Raw genomic sequence first — 23,623 nt, forward strand, 5'->3', positions numbered from 1 at the left:
CTGCTGTAAAGTTTTAGGAGTCTACACAAAGCACAGAACAGCGACTACGGAAACAGTCAAATAAGTTATTGGTTCTGTTCCACTGATAAGAGCTACACAAACTTAACATTTATGCCAGTCAACCTAAACATACACCCAGACTGTCCTAAACCAAATTCAGACTAAAATACAATTCTCTATTTTTTTTTTTTTAGGAAAGAAATATTCTAAAGGCAGACAATGAAGGTTTAAAGATCCAACTGGACCAGGCACATAAAACAATTGAATCTCTCACAATCCAGAGAAGAAACCATGTTGTTGACAACCTACAACACAGAGACTGCTCCTAGAATGTAAGACTGAAGGAGGGGTTGTGATAAAGCTGCTTTATCAAGTGAACTGGAGAGACAGTCTGAAGGATGTTAACAGAAATACTCTCTTTGCTCAACACATTTCCATATTAAACATACACTCCTGATTTTATAACTCTATTCCTCTGACTTTTTAAGGTAATTTAGCATTATCTGTGCAATGAAAATAGTATCTTCTGGGTTTGCTTTTAAAAGGAGTGACGTTGTTAATGAAGTTTCTGTGCACGATTAAGACCATGTGGATTCCCCAGTGACCTGGCTGCCAGCAGCACACCTTATTCTACAAGTAGCTATTCACAACTGTTTCACCTCAGATTTGGCCTAAATTCAGGTTTGTAGAAACAAATGTTCAGTAAATCTGAGTATTTAAGTAAAAAAAATATTCCACTAAGAGAAACAGTTCCTTCTCATTGTGACTGAAACCAGTTAAAATCATGAAGTGAACTGTCATCTTTATTTCCAAAGTTTAACAAGAATATTAAAATAAGTAGTTAAGATAGTGATAATTGATCATATGATTCTTACTTTAAGATAAACTGACAATTTTTGTAAACCTCTTTCAGAACTTTAGAAGTCCTGCTGCTCAAATGCCTACCTTTGTTAAAGTAAAATAGATGAGACTAGAGAGAGTTTACACTGAATACTGCTTCCATTCTTGTGTTCCATGCCACAGCTTGGAACACTTAGCCCTACTTACTTGGCTTAACGGGTAACTTGTCCACATACAGTAGATGTGGGACAAGGTTCAACTCTGACTCTCATGTCAGAGTGGACATCGTTGATTAGAACCTCAAAGGCCATATGAGGGAAACTGTACAGTAATCCCAGTGTAACAGTTACTGTATTCTAGAGCTCCGAACGTCTTCTGGTTCTAAGCAAGTTTTCTCCATTTCTCTCTCCTCTATTTCACATGCACTTTAGGTAAAGAATCAAGATTGAGTGTGCTCTTCCATGTGTAAATTCTGTATAGTAAAAGGTGCTAGGGAGGTAACTCAGTTTTCTTAAAGCTACAAAGTGTACATATTCTTAAGAGACAACAAAACAGTCTATCAAGTTACAGATAAATCTACTTGTCCAAATAGCCAACTTTAAAATTGCATTTGCATTTCAAGAGAATCTGTACACTTACAGTTGTATAAAACTTGCTTGCATTTATCAAACAGGGATTTCTCATCACACATTTAAACATCAGAATCTTATGACTTTGTAGATAGTCTACTTAATGCTCAAAACTTGTAAGTTACAAGTCCTTTGTAGATTGAAATTTAGTCAACCTATTACAATAGCATGTGTGCTTTGTGTTCAAAGTGGTATAAATGTACATTCCATCCACAATTTAGTTGTTATCTATGAACTCTTTATTTATAAAAAAAGTCTGTTTGAAACTACTTGTCAGTTTAGCGATTGTAAATTCTTGTTTTGAACTTGGATTGTGCTTGCATCTCCATGTATAAGTAAAAACAAATGGCGGGAAATAGTAGTAGTAGTAGATTTTCTGTTACCTTACTGTAAATAACTAAAATGCATAGGACAAAAAACAGCAGCTGTGAAGATTGTGCAGTTTTTTTTCCACATACACTAAACCTGAATTTATTAACAATTAACATGGAATTGCACTTTGATCCATGAAGCAGTCAGAATGGCATTTAGGTCATGTCTGCAAACTTGCTTTGCTCATTTTCTGTAAGCTTCTTGATTTTGTCCTCTATTCAGGGAACTAGAGCAAGGCATATTTCTAATAGGCATTTAACATACAAAAGTCTGTTTCTGCAACAGTTAAAATAAACAAGATGAAATTTGAATGTATTTTCACAAATTTCAAAAATACCCCAAAAGAGCAGCTAAGACTCATATCTTGTTGTGCAGCTGTGATAACTGCTCACTTGTGGCCTAAACTCTGGATTCTAATAGAATTTGTGTGCATCCATATATTTTGTCTAGGCTGGGAGGTGGAGATCATGAACAAGCTTTTATTTAAAAAGGAAATTCTCTAACATCAGCAGCTGGCCCAAAGGCCACTGTGTTACTAGGTTGAGTACTCAATACTCAAAATTGAGTTATGACCATAGATTTCTACAGTCTTAAATGCTATTTTAATGTTCTCTGTGTTTCCTTCTCGTTCCTACAAACGATCCGAATGACTTAAAATTGCAGGAATGTCTTACAGAACAAGTATGTGGTGCTTCATGTATGCTGAAAACCTCCTGCTTCAAAGTAGTCACTTGATACCTGGGGAATTTCACAGTTCTCAAAGTACCTTCAGGTTCTCTGCCCAAAGCCCCTTACAGTTTTCTCTCTTTTTTATTTTTTAAAAATGGTGGTAGTCCCTTCTTATGTTTTTTTTTTTTTTTTTTAAACTTTCTTTTTTCTCCATGAAAGACTAATGGCAGAAACTGACTACAGGGATACTGCTAAAACTGACAAAGGTACTGAACAAAATCACTCACGTCTGTATTAATCTTCAAGCTGCTTGATGCTAGGAAAAGAGACATAATTAAAGTACGAAGTGCTGTTTAAAAGTTATGTCAGCAAACAGTGATATTCAAATTTATCTTGTCATGGCTAATTTAAATGAAAAGCACTTACCTTTATTCCTTCTCCAGGCTCAGCTTTGTTTCATGTATATACAGGAAGGAAGAAAAAAACCCGAGCGTGTCCCCTCACCCCAACTACTGTTTATTTTTTAAGTGTGAATTCTGATCATTCAAAGGTAAAAGTAAAGAGATTGAATAATATGACAATTAACAAGGCAGGGCTACTGTTCATATCCGGATTAAACACAACTACCTTTAAAGTATCTATGTTATTGGAAATATGTTTTTGTTAAGTAGCAATCTGTTATTTTGTTGTAACTGATCTCTTTGTTAACTTGAAAAATTTTTGGTTTAATGCTGTTTGAGAAGATTAAAAAAGTGTACAGATTGTAAAGAATTTATATAAATTGTAAGATTTCAATGTAATATTTATAATAGAAAAATTAAAACTGCACTTCATGCCTCTGAGTTTGTGTTTCAAAGAAATCTAAACATCCTATATTCATCTTCCTTGACCCTGTCATCTGAGACACTTCTGCAGGATTAACCCAGTACCAGAGTCCCCAGCCGAGCTTCACCTTCTGCGAGGTAAGCCTTGGAACACTGCCCGAGACATTTTAGGAAGCTACGTATTTGCAGATTATTCTTTCAGTATTTTACTGGTTGACACAGTACTGACACTGTTTTGCTACTCACTATTCCAAGTATTACAAATCACAATTCTTTGTTAGCACAATCTCTCGTTTTTGTTAAGAATGCTAATTCTGAAAAGATTTCACAGCACGATAACCAAATTTAATCCAGGCTTCTGCAGTGTCTGCTCATACTGGCTATTACACAGGCAGCATTGTAGCACCCTAAAGGCTTGCTATTCTTTACCTTGTAGTAAACCTCAAAATACCAGATCTCCAAAGATGTTTTTATATGAACATTCATTCATTTATCTTCAATCATCTGAGGGAGGTGAAGGAAGACGAGGAGTGCAGACTAACTGCTTAAAATGCCATTCCTATTTATATAAGCAAATCTGCTCTATAGTCTTGCACATATAAAACAAGTTGTGTTTTACTTCTTAATTATAGAAATGGAAAAAAGAAAACTTCCGAAGTAACTGGAGTATATTTCCTTAGTTTACATAAAGACAAAAGTAATGATCATACAGACCTGTGTAATTTTTGTTGTACTAAGATAAAATTTAACTGAGAGTCCTTAGTAATCCCAGACAATGTAATAGGGATATATTTGTGATATGCCCTGTCTGTTGAAATCTTCCTATATTGTTATCTACAGCCTTCTCCATTTTGGTAAAAATTTTTTGTTATCATAAAACGTAAGTTCCATCACTATTGTAAATAGCATCAGGAATTCTTCCTTACAAACACAGGAGGAACATATGATAGTGGATCCAAATCACACTACACAAGTGATACAAATAACTTCAAATACAGTACTTTATTCCTCAGTGTTTACAGCTGTTAACAAAACTGCCTCTCTCAAATCCTGAAAAAAGACCTCATCTATTTTTCAATTCTTGATCGAACAAAACTATTCAGGTAGATATTCACTAAGTGTGAATAAACACAAAAATGCTCACAAACATATATATGAAAAATCTTTTACTTACAACAGAATTTTTGAAAATACTTTTTTTCAAGATAAACATACATAATTTGGGAAGAGATTTAAATCAATTACTTTCATGGTATTATTGCATCTGTTGATAAATTAAAAGCATACATTCTGACAACAGAGGACAGAAAAGGATACCTCTATGAAATGTGGTGGTGCTTACTTCAGTTTTCAACTACTGCATTCATGCTTTGGAATTATTTAAGAAAAAATTAAATGCCCAGATTAAAAAATCTCCAACATATTTAAATTTCCATCTTTTACACGGTCTACATAAATATAACTGACGTATAATACTGAAATAATTTAACTGTTAGAATTACATGTGGACACTTAGCTGGTTCACTTGATGGTTTATTTCATCCAGAACTGTCCTGCCTGCTACCAACACCATAAACTGATGAGTGTAAAGCCACCAAGGCATGTCCACACACACAGTTACAACAGTTCAACTAAACTAGCACAACTTCACATCTTAAGACTGATGAAATCTTTATGCACAGATTAGCTGTTTGATTTTCCTAGCATATTTTCTTGGTGAAGCTAAATGCTTGACTGCTGTTTGAAAATTATCTGTAGCTAAAAACAACACTGGATGAGCAAAAATAATTTTATATTAAGGCTATGGTTGTTAAAAACTACTCTCTCCATTCCTTTGCTGACCAACACTTAACCTCCAAGTCCAGCAATCTCACTCGGTAAGTCATAAATCTGTGAGCTATTCCAGAGCATTAGGCAAAAACCAAGCTCAAAAGCAAGAAAACCAGTACTATGCTCCCATGTGACCAATGAGGGTCTTTCCATAATGACTGCAGAGACTGACAATAGCTGAGGCCAGAAAGGAGTGTAGAAAAAAACTGGCAAAGGAACTATACTGCTAGAAGTTGGGTGAAATTTCAAGAGTTCACACCCAAGCTAACATGTTCAGCAAGGAAAACTACTGCCCTTTTTTGTTAGGCATCTGCTGGAACCCTAAAGTACAGATAAGGCCACATCTATCACATCACAAGCAGACTATGATCTGAGAGGAAATAAGAGGAGAGAAACTTATGAATTTTATCTGGATTAAAATTTTAAATGAAAAGGTTGTTGGTGGTTAATTAATAAAATCTGACACAGACTTTTAAAAGAGATAATAATTTGATTTTGAACAGAGCTTTACATACATGCACAAAACTACCTATGAAATAGGACATGATGAACACATTCCTGAAGGTAAAATCACATCTTTAAAGCGTATCAAATATGGACACCAGTAAGAAATTTGTGCAGAAAGAACTCATAACTGTGGAATATAAAACCAAAACCAAATACTAAAGTTCAACCTGCAGTTAAGCCTACACCTACACACTCAAAAGTACTTCAAAGTTTCTGTGCTATGTGATCAAGAGACATCCCCAGGTTATTCAGATGCCTTCCCAAATCTCCCTCTAGTAACCTGACCCTGATAAACACTGTCAAGAGTATATACTAGGCATCATCTCCCTGTTCCACCTCTGTACTCAGGACACTGGACAACAGAAACTGTTGTCTTTAACTGATAGCTCTAAATTTAGTTCTTGTCTACATGTATTTACAGCCATAGAAAGCCAATCCTCCTTTTAAAGTAACACCGTGAAGATGGCACTCATATCAAGCAGAGTTTCTTTTAGGTTATCAGACTAATTGGTTGGCAGAGTGAGAAAGAGAAGTCACGGAGGAAGGGCAACTGCTGTATGAGATGTTTTATTAGCTAGGCAGTTGGTGATTCCCCAACACAGCAGGCAGAGGAGAAAAAAAAAAAAAAAAAAAGAAAAAAAAGAAATGGTATGTTCTTTCTCAAGAAGCTCAACTTATCCAACTTTTATGTCTCAAGGCTGATTCAGAAGGAGCATATAAACGAGCTCTTAACAGATAAGATGGCTGCGGAAGTTTGCTGCCCAATCTGGTCTTAAAATATTTTTATGAAACACCAATAAAATGGAAAACAGATAAAATGAAAATAGAATCAAAACTCACCCTGACTCTGAATTCATGGTATACACTTTGACTTTCAAATAGTCTCCAATATATTTATGAACACACAAAACAACCTGAATTTACTAGTGTCTGCAGAGTATTAATTCAGAATGTTACTTTTATGTGAAGTTCTGGAAAAGTAAGAAACCTAACAATAATTTTGATGAAAGCCTTAAGGATTTTAAAATTTGACATAGAAAAAATTAATTTGTATGTCTCACATGAAAAATAGATGAAGAAAAAAGCTTGCAAGCAGCATTCTAGAGTCTTTTAAAACTGTTTCCATCTGGTTCTTAGGCCATTTTGTTTTTTCTACACAGCATTTTGGAGCAGGGGAGTGGACATGCAACATGCAATAAGTAGAGAGGCCTGAATATTAAATAATGTATTTTTGTTTGTTTAGAAAGGGTTTTATTCAGTTTTCTGAGGCTTATCTTAAATAAAATGACAATAATAAAAAACACCATATGAGCAGTACGAAAAACAAGGACTTTAGCCATCACATTTTAGTATAAAAGTTCTGTTCAGTCAACTAAAAGAATTCAATGACAACATCGGTTGGTCTAATGCAATGATTCATATGGTCATACTTAATTCTAACCTAAGCCCGGGTTAATGTATCTAAATTCCTGATATCAGTAAACACCACCACTATATTTTGCCAGTTACTCTGTTACTATTTACAGTATTTTAGTACCTTCGGTATCCTCCCCCTCCTCTCCCACCATATGGGTCACCATAGCCTCCCCTGCCACCATAACCTCCCCTGCCACCATAATCTCCCCTGCCACCCTGGAAGCCACCACCACCTCTTCCACCACCTCTGAAACCCCCACCTCCAAAACCACCACCACCTCCTCCTCTACCTCCTCCACCCCCCCAGTTGCCCCTTCCACCACCACCACCACCCCCTCCCCAGCCTCCCCTTCCACCACCTTCTTGTCTTTTTTGCCAGGGAGGCATTTCAGGAGGAGGTGGTTCAATCTCTGTTGGTCTGCCTCCACGGTCAGGTACTCTCCCCATCAGAACCTATATTGAAAACCAGATCATTTTTAGTTTAAAAAAATAATAATAGTAACTTGAAGTGACACAAATTTCTTGTCCTATGAACAAAGACATGCTGCCTGCTCTTTACAGAAAAAATGGTCCCCTCAGCGTGGAGTGTGACAGCAGAATCCCTATTTCCTGTCCTTGTAACTTGCCACAACACAACACAACTCTGAAAGTGATGCCATCTTCCACCTGTAAAATTTAAATAACTGCAGCTAGCTAGCTCATATTACTTTTGTGAAATCTTTATGAAGAAAAACTACATGCATGTGAAATATTAGTATTATTATATATAATATATATGAATATATTCATATATATATATCTTCATATAGAAAAGACTCCGTATGATGCAGCTCTCCTATTTAAATTTCAAAGTTCAAGTTCAAACCCAATCAACTGGCGAAAAACATAAACTGGCAAAAAACAAACTGGCAAACTGATGTGCAACTCTTAAAAGGAATGCCAGTTTGCCTTAGATTAGAGTTGGAATGGACAAAATACATAACATGCTGCAGTAACACTTTCAAGAAAGAAAAAAAAAAGGGATCTTGACTTTGGTGTATAGTACTCAGTGTACAAAAAGGGAAACCGTACTGGACAAAGTTACATAAAACATTAAGTTAAAGAACAAAATGGTATCCAAGTAGGTCTTTTTGTTGTTTTCATATTTCCTAAATTCTGTGTGATGAATGTTAACATACTCTGGTCAGTCCCAGGCACTCCAATTAAAGTCCTCTCAAGAAGAAATAAACTTTCTCTGACATCCTACAATAATTAAGACATTTTAGAATCTTTGGGATCAAAACATTAAAGGACACCTAAATGAAGCACAAAACTTAAAAAAAAACTGTTAAGAAAGGATTAATAAAACCAGGCTTAATCACCATTTGAATGGTAAAACTAATGTCATTGTAAGCTTCAGCTTTTATTATACACAAGTACTACAATGTTCGTTTATTAGTGTAGCCAACCAATTAGTTTTACTTTGCAGCAAAATGACACTTCCACAGAAACTTCTGTGATTTGTAATATACTGATAAACTAAAGATCCTCATTTACAAACTGAACAGCATAATCCTGGCAACAGGTAGCCCAGGAACTGCTACAGAAAGACTCACATGTATCCTTAACTTGAGCTGTGCAGTTCCACTGAACCTAGGATGTCATTTACACACGCACACACATACACTCCCCCACCACTGTTCCTTCTCATCTAGACTACTAGACTACTGTTTCATCCTGTTGCATGACTGATTGTGTAATAAGACCAAAAAAAAGTTGCTGCAGTGTTTACTGGAATGCTGCAAACCTTCCTTTCTCAAAGCACCAGGTTTCTTACAAAAATGAAATGAAAATACTAAGCAAAGAGTATAATTCCAGAATTACTTTTGATAGGTCTGTAAACTCCCATGTCCTTTTATCACATCCCAGAAAGAAAAAGCATACCTTGTTGATTGCACAGACTGTATTTTCCCGTGTTGATCCACTACTTGTTCTTATGATCTTCGATAAATCTTCTCGAGCAGCAAGAAGGTGAGCTAATGTAATAGTTGACTTTGGAGATAATGCATAGCGCTTGGGCTGATAGATTCGTGCTATGTCATCTGTTTTTACCTAGATGATAAAATCAAACACAATTTACTTGCTATGTATAAAAACACACAAATACACTTACCGTAAACCATGTACTGGTCTCAGTAAGTTTCAATTTGAACACAGGGTGTAACGTCTGAAAATCTAGGTTATGGTACAAAATATAGTGCCAATTCTCTTCATACTGATGGAGCCATTACAAAAAATGCTGCTATGTTTAATTGATGCTGAAACTTAGCACCATTGTAAAGGAAACTTTCCTATCCACTCCCAACAGATTCCTTGATGTTTTCCAGCATATCTAAAGACTAAAATTTAAAAGTCCAAGCTGGTATCTCAAGAACTTTACACAGCCATATTTAACAGATCACTTCTAAATGTGATTAAAACAGAGCAGCTTCAAAGTAAGGCAAATTTGTGGAAAGAAATTAAAATGTATCGATGCAGCAAAACACTTGTGCAAGCCATGAAGAAGTAAAGTAAGACAGAGGAGAACATACGAGTTTTTCCAAACACACTTTGACATCTCATTTGTTTAACAAAAAAGAAAAATACATACACTTTCTAGGAACTTTCTAGGAACTATCTAGAATAATTTGAAAAATTAGATCTTGGGTTGAACCAAATAGGCATTGCTCCTTTACATGACAGTTTTGCTAGGCAATTACTACACCATTTCAGCCTGCAAACTCTTAGAGACTTAATCAAGTTTAAAAAAAAAAAAAAAAAAAAAAAAACAAACCACAAAAAATGCCACACCATCGAAAGTAGAGAAAGATATCAATACCTATTTAATGGTGGGGAAATGCAAGCTAACAAACAGCTTTTTTAAGGACAACACTTTGCCCCTTAGCTTAAAAAAAAAATAATCTAAATTATATCAACACCAAAATATTTTCAAGTCCCAAAACCTTCTTAGAGAAGTTATAAACAAATATTTCTACAACAGAAGTAAGGAAAAAAAAATTTAAAAATGTATGTAATTTTGAATTAATATGTAACCTGGTTATTTCTGTAACTGCATACTATTTCACATCAACAGTCTTTATAAGACAGGAAAATTTTATTGTACTACTCTACCATTATTAAAATCTCTTTAAACTACTGTTCTATTGTGAAAGTGTTCTCATTGTTTTTCACATTGTTTGAATGGCATAATATCAAGTGACTTTAAATTTTCATCTGTTTCAAGCATCAGTTAACATCAGCTACATTTTAGAAGTATACTTTAAATTTGAAAATATATACTTGTATTGGTACAGCTATAAAGAGGTTATACACTGAGGGACATCTCCTGGCTTCTGTGAGCTAAATTCCCTCCTCCTCCTTTCTTGCAGTGTAAAAGCATTCACAGCCCCAGCAGAAACTAAACAGTGAGCCTTTGCAAAGCAGCACAGCAGCATCTAGACTCAGTGAGCTTCATGAAACTGATTCTGTCTGCATGTGCCAATGACAAATTGTGACACCAGAAAGACTCGTAACAATCCATACTTTCAGTAAACTTTTGAAGTTTTAAGACTTACCTATCTTAAGCTTTCTACACAAATCTTTGGAAGGGAAGTTGATCTTCCAGCTCATGAACAAAAATATCTGCTTCCAGCTTCCCACATGTGTATTCACTGAATTACAAACTTTTTGTATCTTATCTCCTTACTCTCTTGGATAAAAACTATATTTCTAGCTCGGAAATATCAGACTGGTTAAATCATTACTATTTTTTAATATACAGACTGCTAAGAAATAGTATGAATTAAACGATCACAATTAAAATGATACCAGCAGAAAAAATCCACTTTGGAATTTTGGAAATTTTATCCACATGAAGGATTACAGGTAAACGTGTGCTTTTCTCATACAAGCTGCTATTCAAATAACCTGTTCAACTGACCATCTGCTCATCAGCTTTGATCCAAGATAGGTAACAATCACTGTCATCTCACTGACTTTATGGGCAGTCACTGTTTGCACCCAATCTTTTAAGGCCCAGTGTTTCTTATCATCTTGCATCTGCATGAGAAATACTGACATTCCCTCCTAGTTTACTTGATTGTAGGGGTTGGATATAGGAATATAAAAGGGGAGATGTGAACTTGAAGTGAGAAACCCCAACAGAGGATGCTAGAATTTATAATTGTGAAGCTATAAACAGTCACAAAGGATGAACTATGCCATCCAGTTAAATCCTTTCCCTTTTTCAGTATCTAGGACTTGGATGTTACAACCAGAGATGAGAAACTGGTTGGAAAGAAGACAACAGTAATGGAAGTGTATTTACATGGTACATATATTTGGTAGGAAGACCTGGGGAATTGTAGCAGACTCCCACCTACAGGAAGCAAAAAATACATCAAGCTTACTTTTGCTCTGTCAGACCAGCCGAAAGACTGTACTGTCACATCTAGCCTCTTCATTAACATGCGTCGGCGACATTCGTACTCACTACGAAGCGCATCATTGATTTTTTCCAATCTTTCCTAGAGTGTTACAATAAAAAAATCCAAACATTCAAATCTATAAAGTTACAGAAGTCAATTTAAAGTTAATCCCATTCAACAACTAAAACGTCTATCCCCAGGTAACCACTATAAACCACATAAAATTAGGGGTGCATCTGTATAGTGCTACAGTAGTATGTATATACAAAATATTGCGATAGTAAGTGGATGAATCAACAAAAAGTCTATTTTATAACAATTCTGGAAGTATCTGATTAGCACTGTTAATATTTAGCAATTGAATTTTAGTATTAGTATTTAGCAATAGAACAGTGACTGTAAAATGGACAAAGACAGATGAAGCCATATGCATTAATTCTGACCATCCTGTTAAATACAGAAAAGAAATGACGAGACTTTTTCTTACCACTTGGTCAGAATCCAGAGGTTTTGTTAGCAGTGATTTTCCCACATGGTTATTTTGAACTTTTGAGAGTATGTCCTTTATCTGAAACAAAACACATACTTCTCAGAACACAAATGTTATTTACATTTATTTCAGCACAACTTGCTGCAAGCACACTTTGCTATTCATAAGATCAAATATAGCACATTTAGCAGACTCATAAAAACAGATACACATCTTCTGGCTTATCATCTGTTACAAAAAGATTTCCTAAATACTTTTACTACATGATCAAGCTCAATACAAAAATATTTTATGGGACACCACTTCTCCCCATTATAATAGAACAATATCTATATGGCAAATTTATTAAGTGCATATAGGCAGTAGGACCAGTTAAATAACTCATTTTTCTTATTACTAAGTGCTGTAACTACAACTAAGGAAATGTAACAATTAGAAACTAGTAGTTCTGTTGCCAAGTTCTAGACCTGGCTACAAAAATCTGGTGATGGGTGCTAGTAAGAAAGGCAGGAGACATGATAGGTATGCAGTCATTCTTGCTTTCTAAGTTTCTTCTAATCCTGTAATAACTTCCATTTAAAATTATGTTTAAGACTTTTGCATTCACTTCAAATCAGCCTTGCCTATACTTCTTACATTATTTTTTGCCCTCAATAATCAGGGATGAAGTATGGTCTCTCTGTCTGCCTTCCAAACTCCACTGCATTCTCCTCTCTCATTAAAAGAAACCTCTACCTCCTCTTCTCGAAGGAACTTCCTTTGTCACACGTCTTCTAAAACTGTTATCATAAACACCCACAACACTTGTACAGAACTTTTCAGCCAACTGATTTTTCAGTTGCAGTAGACTGCATGCATGTTACTGTTCCTGCAAGTTTTGCACACAGTCTGATGGGGAGAAGAACATCTTCATCATTTGCTTTTGTAAATAATTATGGGGAACCAAGTCAAATAAGACTCAAACTAGAGTTTTCTTTTACATGTCACAAGGAAAGTTTAAAATAGCGCATGACCTACAGTGAAACCTGTAGTTGAGGCAGCCATTAGATACATTTGCAAGGATAAGACTTCATGCAGGCACACCAAGCATTTACATTAAATTTATCAGAAAGGTATGGTTCAAAGCTCACTCTTCCAGTATTATCTTAGTTCATCTTGTCAGAGTGTTACGCTCTACACATCACAGAAATATCTCCAGTGATCACTCTGAAAAAAAACCTCTAGGAGACAGAAATCAAATTCTAGAGCACCTACTGAACTGATTAAAGAAAGCTACTTGAAAAGGAGTACTTGATAAATCAACTCTTATATTTCAGGGGTTTTGTAATTATTTCCTATTCCTTTTTTTGCATATACCAAGGAAAGACTCTGATCTCAAATTCTGTGTGAAAATCAAGGTATGTATTTTGTTCTTTCTGCATTATCTTTGGGCAGTGCTATGGCAAGTTAAAAAAGACAATATCCCCAGAAAAAGTCTAAAGTTAAAAATGCTGTGCAGTAAGCAAATTATGGGAAAACAATTTTGACTCCAGTAGAAAAGACAGCCTAGTAGTATCTGAAAAGTGGCCATCTAGTTACCATAAGGGGTGAAGTTCAGTTCCATGTACCTTTATTTTCTTTACAAAAAAGCCCTCCAGGGTTGCCTGATTTGTCTGACTTCTAAATGTAGCCTATTTGTTTTGATTTTAGTGAAGCATGTACATGATGCTTCTCAATCTACTTCAAAATTCAATTGTATCTAGGCACAAACAATGCTTAAACAAATGTCTGAAGAATCAAAAACTAAAGTTAATAATCAACAGTACAGTAAGATCAGTGTGACAACAAAAGATGAAGAAATTGGTAATTGGTATAGAAGAAGGAACAAACAGCAGATGAATGAAAAATTCTATTAGGCAAGAGGTGTCCATCCATATACCATTAAGGTCAGAAATATAGCTTCAAAGGTTCTAATGAGTTGAAGGGAAGAGTTTATCAAAATGAGACTGGCTGCTGGAAAAAAAACAGCACAGCAGAACCAAAACAAGTCCTTAATACAGAGTGAAATAAAACCTGGAAATCAGTGATGCTGAATACCATCTAGAGATTAGAATTATTGCAAGTTTGCAGCTGCAAGGGCAGCTAAGAGGTAAATACAACACTGGGCTCCACATACAAACACCATACATTCTGCCATCACAAGTCAATCACAATCAAAAGACCTAACCCATCACTGCATACTCTTGATTTCCATAAACTGAAAAAATGAAGGGAAGTTTTGAGAGAACAATTAAGGATGAGAAACAGTAAAGTCAGAACTAGAAGAAACAATCCTTTATTGACTAGGAAACTGCCTCCAAATTTCTGCAACCTTTTCTTTCCAAGTTAAGGAGACTATCTATGTAATTTTACCCAGTGATAGGTTTAGTAATCAAGTAATTAAGGAGGAATCTTTTCACCAATTAACTGGTCTACGTTCATGCTTGTGAGACACTGTAGAGTTATACCCAGGTTCCTGAATCTCCACTCCATCACTCCCATCAGCAAGACTCTGAGGACACACCCTACAACTACAATGGTGAAATAAGCTGAGCTGCCTACAGCTGCAGCACACGTCGTCCAGCCTTGACTGATGACAGGGCTGTGAGCACAAGAGCTTTGATATACACCTGTCTGCCAGAGGACAAGAATACAACTGATGAGAGAGTCTATGCTATAACCCACATTCCTAAACACGGCAGTTGCCCTAGATTAAGAAAGATAAGCAGGAGTTTAAAAAAAACATCACCAAAACCCAGACAGAAGTCTGTATATGGAAGTGGGAACAATACCAAAAGCAGTGCCCAGATAAAAGAGAAGTGAAAACATACTCATAGAAAAGTAAAACAGATTGTAAACAGCCAAATCATCCTGAAGTTCTCACAAACTCAGCTGTAAAAAGAAACCAATTAAAAGCTAGATGGAGAATATATTTGAATATTCAACATGCTGTGTAATCGATGACCTTGGTAACATTAAATATTTATGGAATTGCTTGGGAAGTTCACATACTCTCTAAAAATAGCTTGAAAACAAATCAGTTACAGGATTTGTCTGAGACAAAAATATTGACTTCAAAACCTGCTGTATAAAAACACACAGTTATTCTAATGTTACCAAATAAAGCATATCTTTGTGTGTTGAACATAGCATTTCTCATCTGTTTAATGTCTATACTCCTTTGAAAATTTTTTTAGGTCGCATTTCACTACCATATTCCATATATTTATTAATTATCTTTACCCTCTGACAAAATAGAGCAAGAATTTCTATGTTTAACACCATCTGCACAGATAAACATCAAATATGCATACACCGCCAGTGTTTCTAATACTTTTATAAAAAAACCTGACCTGGAGAGAGGTGCAATTTTATTAATTTAAATTAAACTATCAACACTTTAAGGAAGGAATATTATCTTAACTAGTCATAAGGTATACTGCACAATTGCAGACAGATCACCTAAAATCTTAAAATATTTTTAACCCATCCTCTGCCTCTATTCCATTTACCTAGAGATCATTTTAATTTCAATATTTATCTAACTTTAAAGACATTTTTGTTCGACATTTATGTCTCGTGAACAGGACAACTCTTTTGTTTTGTTCCTTGCAACTGCATTGATACTTAATGTACAGGCCCCATTGGGTCTGTAAAATTATCGAAAACTAACAGTTAGAAGCAACACACTAACTTAAACATGAATAAATTCTAGGAAGTATTTCCAAATATGTTTAAAGATACTCATCTCATATTCACTTGAAATGTTATTTTACCTTAGTTTTGATTTAAATTCTTCTGTTACCCTTTATAATTTCTTTTAATTCTCCAGTATTAGGGGACTATTTTTCACATATTAGAAAACAAATAATGGGGGCAAAAAAAAGTTTAGAAGTCTTTCAAATAATATGATATGAAGAAGTCTTTCAAATAAACAGTATTAGAACATCACTTTGTAATTAGATGTGAAATTCACACTACCTTGACTGGAAAAAAGCCAGATGTGAGCATGAGTTACAAAGCACAACACTGGCATGAACTTTTCTGAATCTGTGACAAATGTTCATTTAGAATTTATGGGGGTTTAGGTACTGGATTTCAGAATGCCTCCCAGAGTTACTCTTTGTAAATGTACTTTACAAGGGGATGGAATCTTAAAAAAACAACTAAAAAATTACTATTAGTTTTTCAGTGCTATACAACAGAATAAATTTAGTGATAGGAAGCTGTAATACTGTCAATTTACCTCTCACATTTTCTTATGTTTGTCAATAACCACTATCCCAATTTATTACAGGAGATGCAAATTTAAATGGTACGTCCTATGATTGCATATTCAAAGTTTGAACAAAGAAAGAAAACCTGATTTTCTACTAGTCTTTTAAACAAAGTGACAAATTATTAAAAACAACTAATGTTCTAACACTCCATACCAAAATACAATGTGTGATCTGTCCCTTTGGTAGATTCCTGCTGCACAAATTATTCTCAGAATTATTCCCATAGCTACTGACAATGCTGAAGATGGTAGACAGAGACGAAGAGTAGACCTGTTGAAATGCTGCAGATATATTTGTAAATTCAGTTAAATTACTGGATTAGTATGTAAGTTTCTATTACAAATTATATATAGTATAATACTAAAAACCAACGGTGCCATTTTACACAGAAGCCATTTAAATCCGAAGCAAAAAAATGCATGGAAAAGAAATTGATAATTTCAAATGAATTTTTGCAAGAATCTAAAAAAAGTAACAAATGACACTCTGAAAAAAAAAAAAAAAAACGTTTACAAAGCCAATGAATTCCAACTGGTGGTATCGCTATTCTAATGCAGCTACATCTACAAATATACGTGTCTAACTCTGCACTGTATCAAAGTAACTCTGAACCTGTGCTATATTAAAGTAAGGGATGAAGGGTAAGGAAACATATAGTAGAAATTCTAAATCTTCTGATAGGATAAAACCATCTTTGTTTGTAAGGGATGAAACACACGGAGAGCAAATTACACTATTAATTTGGAGTCACAAGATAAACAAACTAGTTTTGCTACCAGTCTATACTCTGAAGTGAGTACAGGTGGTGTAACCACTGTGGAACTGACAGACCTGAAAACCATCGCAAAATAGCCCAGGCAGTATTACTAAAAAAAATTAAAAGTAACACTAAAGATTCTGCTCATTTGAGTACTTATGAAACTGTAACAGTTTACATAAACTGTAACAGTTAACACTACATACCAATTCAAGCCTGTGAAAGGAAATCTTGGACTTTGCAAAAGGTGGCAGATACCAGGAATCTAATAATTCAAAACATTCTAGACTCTATTTGTGTGTGAAGGAACTGGCCCACCGGGTCTGGCCTTGCTGTCCTGCAGTTGCAGAACTAAGAGCCCTACTTCTTTAACATGGGATGACACTAAATCTGTACCCAAGAAGTGAATCAAGGAAGAGAGCAAGGAAGGCCACTGCCTGTGACTGCAGGCTACAAACCCACATGGATGTAAGCACACCTAACACCTGTAGAGGGAGAGCAACAGTACTAGACAAGTTTTTATCAATTAGCTATTAGCTGGAACTCTGAAATTTAATCCTCAGAAAACAGTGCTAGCATTGTTTCTTCATCCTTTCAAAAATATTTAATGGAAACACTGGATATAAAGATTTCATTACAACTATATAGATCAAGCACAGTTAATACCGCAGGAATAGGCATTTTCATCTGGATGGTGCTTTTTAAAAATTAATCTATTAAAGGTTTCATCTTGTTATACTAAAGATGTACAGATGTAAGAAAACCACACAAGTAACAGGCCCTCTCCCCAAAACCTCTGCATGTTCAGCTGCTCACTGATCCATGACAAAAGGAGGAGGAAGAAGAAAAAAAGAAGCATAATCAGGTAATATTATTAAACTCAAAAACTGAGCAGCAGAGGGAAATTAATCCCATATATCTCCCATAATTCTTGACGGGGATTGGTCACCCACTCTCTCCTCAAATACTACGGGGAATTAAAGAGCAGAACTTTTAACTGCCTGACAGAGAAGATAAATTCTGCCCCAAGAGCTCACTGACATTCTGCAGTGAGGAAGTTAGATTAAGGATCACATCAGTGATCCATGAGCTAGAAACTGCTGGGACACAACTGAAAGAACTACCCTGCTGAAGAAGGTTTAAGTTGGCTTATTCACTGACTATTGATAATTCAGGCACTTTCATCCTCTTCTGCAACTAAGGAAATGGCACTAACAAATCAATATTTGCAATTAAGAAATTCATAAACTAAAAAAGCAAAAATTTAGGTTTTGGATATTAAATTTAAATACATCCAAGAAAAGACTACAGGTACATAAATACGCAATCAGTTATTACCCAATGTCTTCTGCTTGCTGCAGCACATTCAAGTGGGTAAAAGGAAAACTATGTTACTTCAACACATACCTTAAATTTCCATGGCAAAGTCTGCCTCATCAGGTACAACGCATCCTCAGGGAAATGCTGTAATACGTCACCTCACAACTAAAACAGTTAAACACTAAACTGGCTTTCAGAATAAAAATTCCTTTGCACTTCTCAGATAGAGCATTTATGGATTAGACTGTTGGGCTCTTAACTCCAAGATGAATGCTTATAGAGATAATGCTTACAGTTTAACAATACAGAGAACACATAAAAGCCCATACCTTTTGTTCCACATTGGTTAACAAGGGAGGAATATCACAAGATGAGGAATTTGGTAGGCCCAATGCACTGCAAATAGCTTGCACTTCCTGATAAATTTCATCGTGCTTTTCTGAACGAGAGCCTTTAATTTTCTTGCTGTGCAGTATCTTTAAAGCCTGAAGTTCTGTACTTAGAAATACTAGAGAGAAAAGTGTCATAAAGGCAGATTTAGAGACACTTGAATATTTCTGTATTCACAGTCTCATATACAAATACAATATATAAATTTATAATTAGACCATGATAAAAGGGAGACTTTCTCAGTTCTCTCCTGGACAGTATCGGTTTCCCACACTTTATCAGAACTAACATCTGACTTCCTATCTTTAGTTTACACTTCATATTTAAACTGTTTAACCCATTTCTGCCACCAGACCCCTAGTTCTTTGGCTAGTTTCATATTATCACACTGGTTCCTGCTGCTACTCCTTTGTCTAAGTCCAGCTTAAACCTAGACTTTGCTTCTCTCAATCCTGCTTTCAGCACCTTCAAATCACAAAGCATTGTCCTTTAGGCTGCCCAGAAAGCCCTCAGAAACATGTGAAACAAGGTCTCAGTTTCAGCTGAGCTGGAACTGGATCAAGAGAGATCAGGAGGCCTCAGCAGGTTGAACAATACTTCACAAAGAAATTTTAGTTTCTACTAAAATAGTTTCCTAATAGTTTTCTGGTTTTGCACTTTGCACAAGTGAGCTGATGCGTGCTCACCTAGGTTGTAATGATCATACATATATACCTAAATAGACATAAAGAAATTTTTAATGTAAACTGTACAATAATGACAGAGCATGCATGTAAAATACTGTATTATAAATGGGAGAAATGGTCATAACTTACAGAGGAGTTTAAGACAATCTTCCTTCTCTCTTAATCTGCCCTTGATGTCTCCAGATATAAGTGATGAATACGGACAAGCCATTTCTCTCAGAAAGCCACTAATCTCAAGCTGGAAGCTCTCTATATCCTTATCACCTATGGGAATAAATAAATGCAAAGCTATGAACTTTTACAGAAACATCAAAGTATAATCTAATTTTCTTAACTTCTTCCACATTTCAATTGCAGGTTTCAATAGCCCAGACAAAGATTCACCACTTACCATCTTTGCAACATTTTCTTTCTTGTTAAAGAAGTCCTATATACAAGCCTTTTAATACCTACAGCAATACTGTACTCATGCTTTGCACAAGGTGATGCTACAGCAGTCTTTGAAGACATGAATGCAAAGGAACATCACCAGGAAGTGAACAGCTTATGTCACAAAACAGAGTATCAGTGTAAAGAGTTTTCTGATGAACAAGTTACAGGAGACACAAGGCATTACTTTCAGTGGTTGTTTTTAAGTTTTACTACTTTTTTTTGGTGAAAACATAAGCAATATGAAATCTCATCCAAGTTCTAGCACTCAACAGAATCAGGTAGTGCTAATGAGCAACTCTCGTATCTACCTACAGTACTGAACACAACACTGCACTGGACCAACCAGCTGAAAATACAAGGCACTGGAATTTAAACCATCAAACTACGGTTACATATACCAACCACTCATAGGCTCTATAAATGTACTTTTAACATGTAGATCTAAAAAAATACCAAAAGCACTTTTTTTTAAAAAAAATAATCTTCACAAGACAAGACCTTAATCTAAGAACCACATACACACAAACGTCAACCTGAATTCAGCTACCTTTCAGCTATCTTCTAAACTTCAACACTGTAATTTCACTATTAGCTGAACAACAGGGATCTCATTCACTGAACACATGCTAAATTGCTTTAATAAAATAACATTCATATACCATCTGTTGAAGTGATGCTTTCTTCCATATGACAAAGTGACTTTATTTGGGAACCTAACCAAACACAAAGCTCAAAAAATTCTGGTGAAGACAATCCATTTTCTGCTGCTTTGTTCAGGGCTTCCTCCTCCAACAGGGGACCCGTGTACCTGCACAGAGATAAACATTTGTGATAAGAAACAAATTTAACATCAACTATACACATTTTAAAATCATTTTACTGTAAGCTGGTTAGTAAGTACACTGGAAGAAATTAATCTCAGTTACTTTTGTCATGGAATAATTCCGACTTTTTTTAAAACACAAAAAAATCAGGGGTAATTTATAAACAAAATGCTTTGTCAGAAAATAGGAGGCGGGCCTTTTCACGTTTTCACATACACGTTTGAGTTTCGTGTCTCAATACACGCTAAACAGACAAGATTTCAAGTACTGATTCAAGTGTCTAGTCAAATTTCCTTCCAACATTAACAGCTCACTGCCCTAGAGTGCGGGCAACAAGGTAACTGAATACCAAACTAAATTCTACATAGTTTCTGCTCTGTTGCCTCTGTAGCACCTTGGCGGGCGGGAGGCAGGTTCGAGCGAAGCGGGCAGGCAGCCCGGCCGCCCCCCTGGGACTAACTCACCCTTTAAAACCCTCCGTACCCCAAGGAACGCCCGCGCAGCCGCGCTCCCTTCCTCTTCCCCCCCGTTACAACCGGGCAAGCCCAGGGCAGACGCCGTGACCCCGCTGCCGGGCGAGGCAAGCGGCCCAGCCCCAGCCCCGGCACCCGCCAGGGCGCGGGCCCGTCCCCCCGCCGGCTCCCCGCTCCGCTCCCCGCCTCCGGCCCGGCCTCCCGCCCGCGGCGATGGGGCCCCGCTCGGCGCAGGGCCGGGCAGCGCGGCGGCGGGCTCCCCTCGGCCCCTCGCCCCGCGGAGGGGGAGCCGCTGTTGCTCCCCGATTACCCCAGGGCCTCCAGCGCGTCCAAGATGTCGCACTCCATCTTCAGGCCGGGCGCCAGCTCCCTCATGCCGGCCCCGCGGCTCGCCGCCGCGCTGTGCCCTCCTCAAACCGGCCCGCCGCAACCTGCGCCCGCCGCGGCGTTCCGCTGCCGCCGCAGGCCCGGGCCCGGCGGGAGGCCCGCCTGCCCCCGCCCCGTCTCCCGGCGCCTGCCTCAGCGCTCGGAGGTGCCACCGAGTCGCACGTGGCTGGCGGTGACCTTGCGTGTCGGCCGGCCCTTCTTTTCCTCCGTTACGGAGGAGCGTGCCAGGTGTCGCACCCCTCCCTGGCGGGCTCGTCTCCTGGCCCCGCCGCGGTCGCTGCTGCCCAGCTCCGGGTTTGGCCCCAGACCACTGCCCGCTGCAGTCGGCTCAGCCGTGGCCTACCCCCTCCACCGGGTACCAGCCACCTGGAGAAACGGGACCTGGAGAAACGGCTGCCCCTCGGCCTCCGGGCATGGCTGTGCCTGGGGAGCCACCTCTGCGGCCCACAGACTCTCACAGCCTGCCCTGTGCCGTCCCCAGGACGTGGTGCAAAAAAGCGGGTTTTTAGGCCTGGATCTGCCGTATTGCTGGGATCTCTGAATTTCGAACCGTGAAATTCTGCCTGAGGCGGTGCAAACCACGGCTGCAGGGCCCGTACCCCTGATTTCCCACCGTGGGGGCCTCAGCCCTGCCCCGGGGGTGAGGGCCTGGTGGGGCCCAGTTCCCAGAGCCTGGCTGAGCTTAAAATCCAGGCTGTTGGGGACAACATGTAACATGGAGGGAAGCGGGGATGGCGGGTGGTGCGGTGCTGACACCCGTAGCAGCGGTGAGCAGGGCCGGCTGCCCCGGCCCGGGGGGGTGCTGGGTTTCCCGTCAGACAGGGCCCGTGTGAGGAGGACCGTGGCAGCCACATATAGCTTTGTAGCCTGCCTGAGGTTGTGTGCTGCGTGTCATCGAGTGGGGTGACCCGCTGTGCCTCTGAGCACGTCACTTTTCAGTCCTGTGACCTGCAGGGATCTCCAGTTTCAGTACTGTTAGTTCTGTTAACTGGAAAACTGGAAAAAGGCAGGGCTCCTAAAACATGTGACTTTGTCTGATCTTTGATTGTCTTTTGTCTCCTATTTTGAGGTGTCTGGGTTCTCATTTCCGAGCTTTTCTTACTGACTGCAATGTTGAGAGGCAAAAAAACAGTGCCAGCTTTTTTTGTGTTTGGTCCCAAACTATCCCTGGTTTATCCCTCCCAGCCATTTCTGGTGAAGCATCCCTCAAATTCCTTCTAAAACAATATTGGTAAATTATCTCCTCAGAGCTTTTGATTTCACCTAGCCCAGCCCTAGACTCCTATCTTTCCTATTAGCTAGAAGGAAAATTCTGCGCTTTTTTTGCTTCTTTTTTTTTTTTTTTTTTTTACCAGTGTTGTCTTATATGAACCTTCACAAAATCAGACCTGTAAAGGCATGCAATCAGATGGAGATAATTCCAACATAGATATTCTTAATAGTGAAATCTCTGCAATTTCTGAAGCAACTCTTCTGAATTATTTCTATTTAGCAGAAGACATGGCTTTATTGAGTACTAAGCTTTAAAAAAAAATGGGAATCAAGACAGCCATGACATCTTCCCGCACACAGAGACAGAAATGTAGAAATAAAAAACATTATTTATGGCAGTCAGTGGAAAGAAGGGCATCTTAAAGTCTGATAGGTTCATGTCGACCATAGGCTGTACATCAGTGCCAGTAGCTCAGCCTTCTCTTTCTCAGCCTTCAACTGTGTCTTGCTCCATATGACTATGACTGAGCTTTAAGAAGATTTTTGTTTCAAATGGTTTAACAGTAATTTCTCTAATTGAAGGAGCATGCATCGGAGAGTGGATATTGTGAAAATAAGAATTCTTACTCCTATATGAACAACATTCATGTACAATTAATGGTGTCCAATTGAGTGAGAAAACAAGATACACAGAAATAGAAGAGGCCCGTTTTCTTTCCCTTCCTTTTCTAAAGTTGTGTTTTTATGCTACCCACAGTGAATCATCACTGTACAGTTGTTCTGAGAAACCGAGTAGATTTCATATCACCCAACAGCGCATGC

At 37.7% G+C, this 23,623-nt stretch overlaps 2 protein-coding genes across 2 annotated transcripts in view; one reads left to right on the forward strand and one right to left on the reverse strand.

Annotated features, from left to right (window-relative positions):
* Positions 1-3,333, forward strand: part of RASGRP1 (RAS guanyl releasing protein 1) — a 44,451-nt gene extending 41,118 nt beyond the window's left edge. The window contains exon 17 of the mRNA XM_074909791.1: positions 195-3,333. Coding sequence (XP_074765892.1) covers positions 195-329 — 135 coding nt within the window. The 3' untranslated portion in view covers positions 330-3,333. The remainder of the gene's footprint in view (positions 1-194) is intronic.
* A 966-nt stretch (positions 3,334-4,299) lies between these two features.
* FAM98B (family with sequence similarity 98 member B) lies at positions 4,300-21,674 on the reverse strand. Its single transcript, XM_074909792.1, has 8 exons — positions 21,513-21,674; positions 20,565-20,713; positions 19,603-19,737; positions 18,727-18,905; positions 12,020-12,100; positions 11,515-11,631; positions 9,011-9,178; positions 4,300-7,540 (listed from the first exon to the last, which is right to left on the reverse strand). Exons 1-8 carry the CDS (start codon positions 21,575-21,577, stop codon positions 7,202-7,204), a joined length of 1,233 nt encoding a protein of 410 aa, XP_074765893.1. The 5' UTR covers positions 21,578-21,674; the 3' UTR covers positions 4,300-7,201.
* Positions 21,675-23,623: the final 1,949 nt, after the last annotated feature.

Source organism: Athene noctua, chromosome 6 (genome assembly GCF_965140245.1).
Source record: "Athene noctua chromosome 6, bAthNoc1.hap1.1, whole genome shotgun sequence".
NCBI lineage: Eukaryota > Metazoa > Chordata > Aves > Strigiformes > Strigidae > Athene > Athene noctua.